Source organism: Sorex araneus, chromosome 6, assembly GCF_027595985.1.
Source record: "Sorex araneus isolate mSorAra2 chromosome 6, mSorAra2.pri, whole genome shotgun sequence".
NCBI lineage: Eukaryota > Metazoa > Chordata > Mammalia > Eulipotyphla > Soricidae > Sorex > Sorex araneus.
This window is the reverse complement of record NC_073307.1, coordinates 110,739,782-110,753,228: the sequence shown is the minus strand read 5'-3', so window position 1 is coordinate 110,753,228 and position 13,447 is coordinate 110,739,782. Positions and strand designations below refer to the sequence as shown.

The window sequence follows — 13,447 nt, the reverse complement described above, 5'->3', positions numbered from 1 at the left end:
CCATCCTCCCGCACAGTCTGAGGGGGCCCAAATCTGCCTCCTCCACATTCCCAGTTCCCATCGGTGTCTTTGGGCGTGGGTGGTGGGGGTGGGGGGGTGTTACAGAACCCTTAGGTCCAGAGGATAGATGTCCGCAAGCGGGATGCGGGTCAAGTTGTTAGGCCCAGCTGAGCGGCGCAGCGCAGGACTGTCCGTGCGAGTTGGTGGAAGGTGCGGGAGCGGGTTCGGGACCCCCGGGGGCCCGGGCTCCCAGCAGTCCCGGAGCCGCGGCGGCCGCGCCCCCTCCACCCGGCGGGGCGGGGGAGCGAGGGAACCGGGAGGGGCCGCGCTGCCCCCGCGCCGCCCTCCGGCCCGCAGGAGCGTGTGAAAATGAGGCCGGGGCTCGGGGGCCGGGCGGGGTCGGGCCGGGGTGTGAGAGCGCGGCGGGCAGGGCGCCCGCACACACCTCCCCGCGCCGCCGCCTCCGCCCGCAGCTGCCGCGCCGTCCATGGGGGTCCCCGCCCGCCGCGGCGGGTCCGGCCGGGCCGGGCAGCTGCGGCCGCTGCCCCTGCCGCTGCCGCTGCTGCTGCCGCTGCTGTTGCTGCTGCTCGCCGCCGCCGCCGCCGCCGTGCAGCCCGCGCGCGGCCCGGGCCCGGCACCGCCCGAGGGTGAGTGTCCGCCCCGGGCGCACCTGGCACGGCGCGCGCCGCCCGCGGGCTCCCGGCGGGGCTCCGAGCAGGGTCGCGGGGCTGCGGGACGCCGCGGGGAGCCCGCTGACCCCCGGGGCGCGCCCGGCCGTCCGCCCACGGCGCCCCCAGGCGCTCGGGCTGGAGGCCCGAGGCCTGGAGGCCCGACCTCGCACCCGGGCTGGATGACAGTTCGCGCGCCTCGACGGGGAGATGGGGAAACCCAGGGCCCGCCCGTCGCTGCCTGAGAGGTCGGGCCCACCTGGATCTTTCTTTCTTCGGGCTGCTAGAAAAGCTCTCCTGCGGGATTCGGGGGTGGGGGGCTGCCCGGCGGTGGGGATGAGGTGGTCTCCGCGGATGGCTGTGGTTGGAGCACCCGGTGAACCCACGCAAATTGCACCCCAGCCTGGGTTTGGGGATCACCAGAGAGAAGTGCTCCGGCGACTCCGTGATAAATTGCAGTACTTTCCAAATTCTTCTATCCTAAACGGACTTTCTGAAAGGGCTGCCCTCCCCTCCTCCCCCCAGGAATTCTTGTGCTCAGGTCGGTGTCCAGATCCACAGGGTGGGCAGCGGTCATGGCTTTGGGGGATGGGGAGGGAAAGTCTTCAGACTGCACCGACTGGCTAGGACGGTGGGCTCAGAGCCCAGGGCGAGAAGCCCCGCGACAGCTAAGGGACACAGCTCAGTTTTCAGAGATTTTTTTTGTTTTTCTTTTTTTGCCCAACCTGGTCTTCAAGCTTTTATTACTTTTTCTTGTGCCAGACTCTGCCCTTGGCATTAGGAACACAGATGCGGTCTGTGATCAAGGCACTCCAGGGAGGGGCTGGCAGGGAAACAGCACAACCGTGTGTGAGGTGTGCGGTGAAAGGAAAGAAACATGGGAGCCCCTAACCTGGCAGGGGTCATGTCAGGATTTCTGCAGGACGTGGATATCAGCCAAGTCTGGAAAGCAAGGACTGAGAGCTGGTGTGTGTGTGTGTGTGTGTGTGTGTGTGTGTGTGTGTGTGTGTGTGTGTGTGTGTGTGTGTGTGTGTGTGTGTGAATTCCTCTCAGAGAAATAAGGCTGTGCCTAGAAATAATACGTCCATCTAAGAACTCCCAGGACTTGGGCTTATGAGGAGTGAAATGGGGTGCAGTGCTGAGAGGAAATGTTAGGGAGAGGGGAAGGCTGGGAAAAAGCAGAACTTGGCCTTCGCACCAGGAGATGCTGGGCTTTTTTTTTTTTTCTTTCTTTCTTTCTTAGCAGATGTGGATGAATGTGCTCAAGGGCTAGATGACTGTCATGCCAATGCCCTGTGTCAGAACACGCTTACCTCCTACAAGTGCTCCTGCAAGCCTGGCTACCACGGAGGGGGCAGGCACTGTGAGGGTAAGTGATTTGGGGACCTGTAGTGGATGGGCCAGCAGGGGAGGCTCTGTCTGTCTGTCTCTCTCTCTGAAAAGCATGTTGCATGGGTCATGGGATTTTGTCTGGCTCAGAGGTGTCCTTTGTGTAGTTCCTGAAAGCGAGGACAGGGGGCTTTCCTGTCTTGGATCCCACTCTGTGCTGGGCAGGAATTCAGCAGCTGTGCTGGGCAGGAGAGCGGAGCCTGCAGCGCCCTGGGGGGCTTGTGCGCAGTGTTCTCTGGGTGCTGGAGCCCTGCCCTCTGTTGCTGCCTGTGTGGGGGTGTGGTCCCATCCCGTCCATGGCTTTCAGCTATTTGGAGTTGTGACCTGCCAACCGCTGGATCAGTGTTTCCCAGAGAGGGTGCTACTCCCTCCTGGGCACCCTGAACAATGCTGGTGGGGAAGGCACTTTCTGATTGTTTCCTTGAAGAAGAGGGTGTGGAGCAATTTGTTTTTTCTTTCTGAGAAGAAGGCCACTTGAGTTTAGTAACTTCTGTTCATTTATTTTAATTTATTTGTGTTTTTGAGCCACACCTAGTGGTGTTCAAGGTTTACTCCTGACTCTGTGCTCATTCCTGGGATCATTTCTGACAGTTCTTTGGGGGACCATGTGTAGTACCATGATCAAACCTAGGTCAGCCACATGCAAGGCAAGCATCTTATGTGCGCGCGCGTGCACACGCATGTGTGTGTGTGTGTGTTTGGGCCACACCTGGTAGTGCTCAGAAATTACTCCTGGCAGTGCTTGAGGGATTATATGGGATGCTGGGGATTGAACCCTAGTCGGCCACATGCAAAGCAAGCCCCCTATCTGCTGTACTCTTGCTCCAGCCCCCAAAGGCTACCATCTTCCCTGCTGTTCTATCTCTCTGGTTCCAGGAAACTGTTTTAGAGCCCCACCAAAGGCCTGTCTCATTTGAAGATGCAAGTTGACCCTGGAATAATGGGTGCAAAGGGATATTTTAAGCCCCTAGAGCTCTAGATCTGGGAGCTGAACACACTGTTGTGTGTGCTGGGGGGGGGGGGAGGGTCAGTGCAGTGTCAGTCATTAACTCTGAAGTTTAGGGTGTGGCAAGAGACCAGATTGCCCCAAAGGTAGGATGTTCCTGGGGTGAGAATCAGGGTATGACTGGAGGTGGCAGGACTAATCAGGGAGTTCCCCACCAATTCTTTTCTTCATTTTCCAGATAGTGGCACTGAGACATAGGGGAACTAAAATTGGGGCCTGGTGGCCATGTTTGCACCATTGGTCTGCAGGTGGAACAAAGTCAGCTCTGTCACCTAGCTCATTCTCCAGCTGACCCTCTTTGGGTGGACACAAAATCCGTATATTTATGGTCTCCTGTGTGCAAGGAGAAAAACTCCTGCCTGGCTGACTTGTGAGAGGAGGCGTGTCCTTGATCCGGCCACAGCTGGCGGGCTTGGTGGTCTAGCAGTTAAGCCCAGGTGATTCTTCACGTTCATATTGTGAAGACAGACAACCTTCTCTCTTTCTTCCCCACCTTAGAGAACACTGAAAGGCTAACTCTCCTGAAGCATCTCTAGTCATTCTCCCATTCCATAGCTTTAGCTCATTGCATCCAACATTGGAGTGATGGTACTGAGAGTTACACATGTTGGTACACTACTGGAGGGTGTGGGGGGGAAAGTTACTCTTTCACCAGGTTCTCTTATTGTGCTATGCTCTTTGGGAGCAGAAATCATTTGGGGTTTCTTTTCTTTTATTTTTTAGTTTGGTTTTGGTTTTGGTTTTTGGGGCCACACCTGGCATTGCTCAGGGCTTACCTCTTGTTCTGCATTCAGAGATCACTCCTGGCAGGCTCAGGGGACCATATATAGTGCTGGGGATCGAACCCAGCTGGGCCGCACGCAAAGCAAACACCCTACCCACTGTACTATTTCTCTGTAAAGGGGTTTCTTTTACATAAAATCCATATTTAGTAAAGGGACTTCTCTGATATAAAATTGATATTTAGTAAATGATGATTAATGACAACTGTCAAGGTTGGTCTTATTTTTTGCTTATTTATGTATTTAGTTTCCGGACCATACTCAGCAGTGCTCAGCAGTTATTCCTGACCCTGCACTTGGAGATCACTCCTGAAGGGTTCAGGGGCCATATGGGGTACTCGGGATTGAACCCCCGCCAGCCACATGCAAGGCAAACGCCCTAAGCACTGTACTGAATTTTTCCCCTGGTCTTTTTCTTAGCTATTGGGTTTGACATGTTACAAATGAGATGAAATTGTCCGCAGTTCATAGTTTAAAAAAGTTCACTATTTAGTTTAAAATAATTAATTCTCAATTGCCATAGTTGTTTTTATATATTTAAATTGGTCATGTATGATTATTATAAAAATGTGAAACATTACAAAAATATATACCATGGACCTTCCTATTCCCTTTTAACTCAGATCTTTTTTTTTTTTTTATTTTATTTTTGTGTCACACCTGGCAATGCTCAGGGGTTACTCCTGGCTCTTCACTCAGAAATTACTCCTGGCGGTGCTCGGAGGACCATATGGGATGCTGGGATTCAAACCCGGGTTGGCCGCTTGCAAGTCAAATGCCCTACCCGCTGTGCTATTGCTCCAGCCCCAATATATCACCATTCTTTTATTATTGGGGTTACTTTTTCTATTCAGGGACTTTTAAATTTTCATATAAATGTTAGTAGAATTTTATCTGTTTCTTAGAAGAATGTTATTATAATTTTTCATAGGTTTTTATTTAACCCATATGCTTAGGATAGGATGGTGATTTTAACAATATAAATTCTTCTAATCCACAAGCACAGTATCTTTCAATTTATTTCTGTCGCCTTCCAATTATTTAAATAGTAACATAGTTTTTAGTTTACAAGTCTTTCATCTTATTTGTTGTTAACTCAGATCTTAACACGAAACACAAATTCTTTGTATTGTCACCTGAAATTAAAACTCTGGGAGGATTTGTTCTTGTATCCTGGTCTGTATACACTTAAAAAGTAAGGGTATCTCAATTCAGTTTGAATTTTTTTTTTTTTTTTTTTTTTTTTTTTTTTTTTTTTTGCTTTTTGGGTCACACCCAGCGATGCTCAGGGGTTACTCCTGGCTCTGCACTCAGGAATTACTCCTGGCGGTGCTTGGGGGACCATATGGGATGCCGGGGATCGAACCCGGGTCGGCTGCGTGCAAGGCAAACGCCCTACCCGCTGTGCTATCACTCCGGCCCCTAGTTTGAATTTTTTGGTAGAGGAGTCCAAAGGTGGAAGCTTTCTTCCAAGAAGGAAAACAGGAGAAAAATGAAGGCTTCAAAGATAAAGCTAGTCAAAGATGTGACTCCTTTGTGTGTGCTTCTTGGGTTTTTAGTTTTTAAGTCTTTGGGTCCAAGCCATGGCACCATTTGTGTTATGATTTCTGTCAGAGTCACTGCTACTGTTTATGTTAAGGATGGGAACTGGGTTGGTCCAACAATCATAACAAGGATGAATCTAAACTGGCCTTTGTATTAGGAGCTTTTGATGACTATGGCTCAGATCTTCTGTTTGCCTTATGTTTTTTCATGATAAGAATTGGTGTAGTAGCAACTGACACAATAAGAGAAAGTCCTGTGTCTTCTTGAGATAAGACAGTGAGGCAAGACTATACAGAAATGTGCTGTGTCCTTGGTAGAGCGTCTGAGTGGGGGCAGGAGGCACTCCATGTCAGCTTGCCCTGGTAAAAGTGACGTCAATCTTCAGGACCTGGTGCATACAGTGTTCACAACGAAGTCGCTGATTTCCCCTCTTTACAAATGTGTATGCCCCCCCCACACACACACACCATGTATGTAGGCAGATACTTAGGGACTATACTAAGATTCTGTGGTCCCCCGCCCCCCAACAACTTGCCCCTGATTTTTTTCATCTAATTGTGGATTTTACCTGCAAGTGTGTTTACTATGATGCCTGCCTTGTGGTAATGTTTGTTCCTCGTATATTGATTAATTGAAATTATTCTGTAAGGAAGATGTGTCTCTTTGCCCTCATCTATTTTGGTATTTCTTTATTAACTTATGAAGATATGAACTAATGGATATTAATTTAATTACACACATTTATTTTTGGTTCATATTTTTCCAACTTTAGTCATTGGGAGCCCCTTCACGTTGTCTTCTGCATCCTTTTGGTATAACCTCCCCCATTAATATTATTTTTCAGGAATTTAAAATTTTCTAGTGTAAGATGCTCTGTGTCTATTTTCCCTTCTGTGGCTAACCCTGTTTTCTTTGATTAGAAGTGATATGTAGAAACCACGATTGAGTGCTTGGTGTTCTCACATCAGCAGAGTGTCATTACCCCTGGGTCACAGAACTATGAAGTAAATGTATAGACACTCATTAACACACAATTTATTATTTACATCCATTTGACATATATTAAAAACATTTCCTTACAGGGGCTGGAGCGATAGCGGTAGGGCGTTTGCCTTGCACGCGGCGGACCCGGGTTCAATTCCCAGCATCCCATATGGTCCCCTGAGCACTGCCAGGGGTAATTCCTGAGTGCAGAGCCAGAAATAACCCCTGTGCATTTCCGGGTGTGACCCAAAAAGCAGAAAAAAAACAAACATTTCGTCACACTGATACTTTGGATTTTAAAGCAGTCCCACAAAATTCAGTCTAACTTCCCCGTTTGCCTATTCATAACTTCTTTCTCCAAAAGTGAGAAACATCTTTCATTGTTTACAACCTATTTGCCTATTTGTTTCATCCTTGTGTCTATAGAAACCATTCACACAATTCACGCATAACCCTGTGAATAAAGCAGATTGACTAGTAAGTGTACAACATTTGCACAGGTTATTTTTGCTTTTAACCTTCCCCAGGTCCAATTAGGGTGTTGTTTTGTTAAGTTACTTAGGTTGATACTTTTCTTCCCTAACCTTTCCATGTGATTATGTTATTTGTTTATAATAAGATCATATTCATTGGTTTCATCTTTCTTTTGGTCCCCTGTCTCTCACTGCTTTCTGGTTGATTGCACTAAGAGCACATGTAAATATCATGTGTATATCCCTAGTGTTTTGAGACCCTAAGCCTAAAGATGTGCTCAGACAAGTGTTAGTTCCTCTTGTTTTGGCTGTGCTTTCCATTCCTCGTGATTTCTTTTGCATGGTGGGTCTTTGACCTCTGGTTTCTCGTTTACTCTTTGACATTTCTTTCATACAAAGAAACAGGAAAATGTGTATCTTCCTTTTTTTTATTAACTGCTTCACTGAATTATGACTCACATACCCAAAAGTTCAGCAATTCTACCTACAAAATGATTTTGGATAAATCATACAAGATATGATAAACCAGCATACCTTTGGTTTCTGTATACACGAGGATGAAACAAATAGGAAAATAGGTTGCAAACAATGAAACCTTTGGTTTCAAGCATTTTCCTCACATCAGTAAGATTCCTCAGGACCACAGAGAATTAGTTATTGTTCCCAGTTTCAGTTTGGCAAACCTTAGTTTCTGTCTGCATAGATTTGTCTTTTCTGGATGTTTCCTATAAATAGAATCATAGGATATATAGCACTGTAGCACTGTCTTCCCGTTGTTCATTCATTTGCTCAAGCGGGCACCAGTAATGTCTCCATTGTGAGACTTGTTACTGTTTTTGGCATATCGAATACACCACGGGGAGCTTGCCAGGCTCTGCCGTGCGGGCGGGCCGAGTTGACCTCGTGCAAGACAAACGCCTTACCCGCTCTGCTATTGCTCCAGCTCCATAGAATATATATATGTATATATATATATATACACACACACATATATATAGTTAAAATATATGCATATAACTCTGTCTCTATCTATCTGGGTGTGTGGGGTAGCCTCGCTCCCTGTGGGGTTAGAGACAATGTAGTACTGTCTGGTGCTCGGGGGCCAACAGGTACTGGCAGGGGTGGGGGGTGATGTAATACTGTAATACCATGATGAAATACCATGCTCTTGGATGATATTTCACTGTATGAATATACTGTATTTTTCTTATCCATTTTGATTATGGTAATTTGGGCAGTTTCTACTTTGGGGTATTTAAAATAATAATGCATTGAGCCTGTAAGTACTATAGAAATAAGTTTTTCTTTCTTTTGGATATGTATCTAGGAGTGGAGTTTCTGGTTTATATTGTATACTTTTGGGGGTTTTTTTGTAGGGGGGGGTGGCCCACAACTGGCATTGCTCAAGATTTATTCCTGGCTTTGTGCTCAGAGATCACTCCTGGTGATCCTCAGGGATTGTGTGTGGTAATTGAATGCAGATCAGCATTGTGCTGATCGAGGCAAGTACCCTACCTGTTATACTATTGATCTGGCCCAGGGATTTAAAAAAATATTGGGGGCCATGCCCTGCGATGCACAGGGCTTATTGCTAGGTTTGTGCTTAGAAATCAACTTTGACAGGGCTCAGTGGACCATATGTAGTACTGGGGATTGAACCTGTGTCCCTGCATGCAAGGTAAGTGCCTAACCTCTGTATTAGTACTCTAGCTATATGGTACACTTATGTTTTAATCTTTGAAGAAACTTGCACATTTTTTGGAAAGAGGCTGTGCCATCTTATAATACCTTCACCAGTGAGCATGATCTTTTATCCCATTCTTGGCACCATATGTTGTCTGTCCTTTTTTATAATAGCTATTCTAATGAGTATGAAATAGTATCTCATTTGTTTTAATTTGAATTCTCCTTGTAATTAATGGTAATATATTTCCATATGCTTATAAGCTATTTGCATAGTGTCTTTGGTAAAATGTTTATTCAGATCATTTGCTTATTCTAAAGTTAGGTTGTTTTTCTTCTTGAGTTATAAGAATTGTTTAAAAAAACTTTTTTTATCAGATATATGGATTTGCAAATACTCTCTACCAATCTGTGGTTTGTATTAACTTTTATAATGGGATTGATTTTTTTTTTTTTTTTTTGCTTTTTGGGTCACACCCAGCAATGCACAGGTGTTACTTCTGGCTCTACACTCAGGAATTACTCCTGGCGGTACTCAGGGGGCCATATGGGATGCTGGGAATAAAACCTGGGTTGGCCGCATGCAAGGCAAACACCCTACCCGCTGTGCTATCGCTCCAGCTCCTATAATGGGATCTTTTGAAATAAAACAGTTGTCAATTTTGAATAAGATTCAGTGTACTCATTGTTAAATTTATGGGTCATGTGTTTGGAGTTGTACCTAAAGAAATCTTTGCCTGGTGCTGGAGAGATAATACAGATAATATCCCTAGTTTGTCCCCCCCCCCACCAAAAAAATCTTAACCTTCTCTGTAAGCATATAAAGCCCCAAGTTTAAGTATAGAAAGTCCACCACATGCACCAAACATGCTCCTGTTAGTTCAGCTATTTGTGAATCCAGGGCCACAGTTATTTCTAGCAATACTGCAGCCAGCTGTGTGTGAGCTCAGGAGGGAGCCAAAACTGAAAAAAAAAAAAGATGTTTGAGCACTGTGGTGAGGAGTGAGATCTTCCAGTAAGCAAGTGTGGACACACCCCAGAGACACTGGCTCCATTACAGTCAGGGTGTGCACTGGCTTGTACCTATGATGATCGGGACCCATCGAGCAGAGGTGAAAAATGGATGTATGATACAGCATGCGTGTGTGGCCCTATCACTGTGAGCAATAGTGTCAGCAGAGGAAAGGAAGGGCGAAATTTTCATTACCTAACCAAGGTCACAAATATTTACCTCATAAAAACTTTATGTTCTCTATTAAACGTCTCATCCTTTTAGTTCTTGCATTTAGGTCTCTGATCCAATTTGAGCTGAGTTTTGTAGATGGTGTGAGGTTAGAGTCTGATCTTTCTGCATATTACCATCCAGTTGTCTCTGCAGTGTTTGTTTTTTGTTTTGCTTTTATTGAATTACTGTGAGATACAAAGTTGTTTATGATTGAGTTTCAGTCATACAGTGTTCCAACACCAATCTCTTCACAAGTGTCTACTTCCTTTTACCAATATCCCCAGTTTTTCTCCTGCCCCCCCCGCCCCCACCCCAGCCTGTCTCTATGGCAGATATTTTATTATTTTCCTCTTAGGCACTATGGTTTGTAGCATTTGTTGAGAAGACTATTTCCCCCTAATAAACGGCTAAGATCAAATCATCATAAAAACAGTTGGACACTCAATTATGTTCTATTGATTTGATGTCTGTCTTTAGCCCCACAGTTCACTTTTCTGTACCTTTCAAATTTCTTTATAAATTTCAGCATAAGTTGGTCATGTTCTGCAGGAAGAGCATGCTAAACTTTTATGTGTGGGTGTGTTTTTTATCCACCCTTATTTTTTCACACAAAAGAAACATATTACAAATACTCTTACACATTTTGAATTTTTCATTTATATGCTAGAAATTGCACCAAACCATGGATAGAGCTTGATCTTTCTCATTCTATTTTTTTTTTAAATAGCTGCATAATGCTTTTAAAGAGTAAATGTGCCATTAATCTTAGACTGCTGTGTGTGGGCATTTAGTGTGTGTTGTATCTGGTCTTTTGCAATTATAAACTACAAACTGAGTGGTTTTGTGCATATTTACTCCCCTTTGTGGGCGCTGTATCTTTAGGTTTGATTGCTAGAAGTGGGATGGCTGGTTATAATAGGTGAATGCATATATCTCTTCATGAAGGAAATAATACCATCTGACTTAATTGTATTTTATTCTTCAGACATTGATGAATGTGAAAATGAACTCAACGGAGGCTGTGTCCACGACTGTTTGAATATTCCAGGCAATTATCGCTGCACTTGTTTTGATGGCTTCATGTTGGCTCATGATGGTCATAATTGTCTTGGTAAGAGAAACGGTTGGATATGGCAACTCTCCTTTGCTTACCCTCCGGCACACCGCCCCTTTCTTTCCTTTGATGAAAACACACTCATTAAAACAAAAAGAACAAAAAGGGAAACAGATATTTGTGCTTTCTGGCTCCCTAGAAATGACATTCCCTAATAGCAGGAAAATCAGGTGAAGTATTTCAATTTTCCTGTTATCATATATATATACAAATCATCTGCTAGTCTAAGAAGATGAATGGATATTGTCATTGCTATATATTGACTTTCTAGCATTGACTTTACATATTTAAAATCTTAAATTAAAAAATAATTTGGTGGGGCAGCATTCCTGGTGATGCTAGGGCCTACTCTTGACTCTGTACTCAGGGATCACTCCTGATAGTGCTCAGAGGACCTTATGTGGTCAGCTATGTGCAGGCATGTGCCTTATCTGATGTGCTCTCTCTCCAGTCCACCTTAAAAATCTGTGGTCTTGTGTTAAAAAATATTTGACAAATAACCTTTTTTTTTCCTTTTTGGCTTTTTGGCCACACCCAGCTGTGCTCAGAGATTACTCTTGACTGCATTTAGGGGACTATATATGGTGGCAGGAATTTAAGTGGTGCCTTTGGCGTGCAAGGCAATTACCCATGTATTATCTTTTATGCTCCTAGTTTTATTTTTGGTTTTTGAGGTTCACATCCAATAGTTCCCAGGGCTTAAATCTGACTGCACTCAGGGATCACTCCTGGCTGTGCTGGGGGTGGCCATATGGATACTAGGGATGAAACACCGGTTTGCTGCGTGGAAGGCAAGCATCCATACTTGATGTACCCCCCACCACCATTTTTCTTTTTATTTTTTTGGTTTTGGGTCATGCCAAGCAGTCTTGGGGGACCATGTGGTATGGAGGATCAAGCATGGGCAAAGCATGCACTTAGTCTCTTGAATGATCTCTGAGGCCCTGTAACCATTCCTTAGTGCTGTCTCTGTTCTAGAATTTGGTAAAACTGACTTATGTGAAATCTCCAATTGTGTGTTTGGCTCCCAGCCAGGTAGATCCTTCTTTTTTTTTTTTCTTGAAAGAGAAATTTAAACTGAAACCTTCCTTAACATCCTCTCTGTATTCCGCAAAGCAGAAATATCTGTTGGCGTTTCAGTTAGAGACTGCAAAAAGTGTATTTTTTTACATGCCAAGTTCCTTATGCCAGGAATAATAACAGAACTTAGGCATGATGGGGTGGAGAGTGGGGTCTTCTTAGAAGATGCAGCACCATATTCATTCAGCACCATATTCATTCAGCACTATATTATATATATATACACACATATATACACATATATGTATACACACTATACACAAACACAAAAATACAGCACTATAGAAACACATAGATACAAACACACACATATATAGCACTTATATATACAAATACACATATATGCAGCACTATAGATACACACCATATAGAGCACTGTATCTATCTTTATACACACATATATGTACACACAGATATATACATATATACACACATTTATATATATGCAGCACTGTACACACATACAGCACCGACTGACAGGTATTTGTGGGCTCTTTGCCTATTAAGGTTGGGGTTATCAGTCGCACAGGAGGATGTTGTATGGGACAAATGACATCAGGTGCTGACTCATGTCCACCTGGCTGACAGAGAAATAATTCAAGCCAGGCCCTGACACTTGCAGAAAGCAGCTCCGGACGGGGCTGTTGGAAGAGCCACTTGAGCCAATGTTTCATCAGCCGCACAGAGTCATTAATAAGACAAAATTGTATTTTGAGTGTTGGGGGAGGGGAGTGTTTCCTTTTAGGACTTAATCATCATAAGACCTTTATTTTCCTATAATGTCACCCTGAGCTCCATCCTGATGTAGACTCTGTGCCTTCCTGCCTGTGTCTGGCCCTGGGTCCGAACACTGGGCCTTGTGACCCTGCGGTTGTCTGGGGGCCCTGTGTCTCTTTTGTAGGCAGGCAGTCACAGAAATACATTAGGGTGACACCCTGAGTGCAGAGATAATTGAGGTTAGTTTTTAAGAATGGGGAACGATTCCAGATTGGTGGGGACAGGGCATGCACTGCTGATAATCGAGCCCAGACCCCCCACATGTCAACCCTGTGCTTCAGCCCAATCTCCCTGGCCTAAAAGAACAAAATTATTTTTTAAAAGGAAATTACTGTCAATGTGTTATTTGTTAGGAAGCTCTCAGTACTTGTTTCTGAATATGAGATTTTCTGGAGTCAGTCTCACGCTTCTCTTTGAAGTTTCGAGGGTTTGTCTCAGATGACATTGTAGCCATTATGTGTGCGCTCAAGCCCATACTGGGGCAGCAGAACCACCCGGGGCTGAGGAGCTGTCTGTCTCCGGTGCTTGGGCTGGGTCTGAGCTCAAGCCTACTCAGAAATCCCAAGGTCCCAAGTCTTCCCTTGCTTGGCTGCTGGCACAGGTATCTTTGGACTCTCTGCTCTCTGCTAGGACAGGTATTTCTCTGGATTTCTTCTTTCTGGGTCTCTGGGCTTGTCAGCAAGGAACCGCCTTGCAGAAAATGCTGAAACCTCACTGAGTG

General features: G+C 45.2%; 1 protein-coding gene across 1 annotated transcript in view; it reads left to right on the top strand.

Annotated features, from left to right (window-relative positions):
* Positions 1 to 462: 462 nt before the first annotated feature.
* Positions 463 to 13,447, top strand: part of SCUBE2 (signal peptide, CUB domain and EGF like domain containing 2) — a 75,310-nt gene continuing 62,325 nt past the window's right edge. The window contains exons 1-3 of the mRNA XM_055142366.1: positions 463 to 647; positions 1,915 to 2,037; positions 10,741 to 10,866. Coding sequence (XP_054998341.1) covers positions 488 to 647; positions 1,915 to 2,037; positions 10,741 to 10,866 — 409 coding nt within the window. The 5' untranslated portion in view covers positions 463 to 487. The remainder of the gene's footprint in view (positions 648 to 1,914; positions 2,038 to 10,740; positions 10,867 to 13,447) is intronic.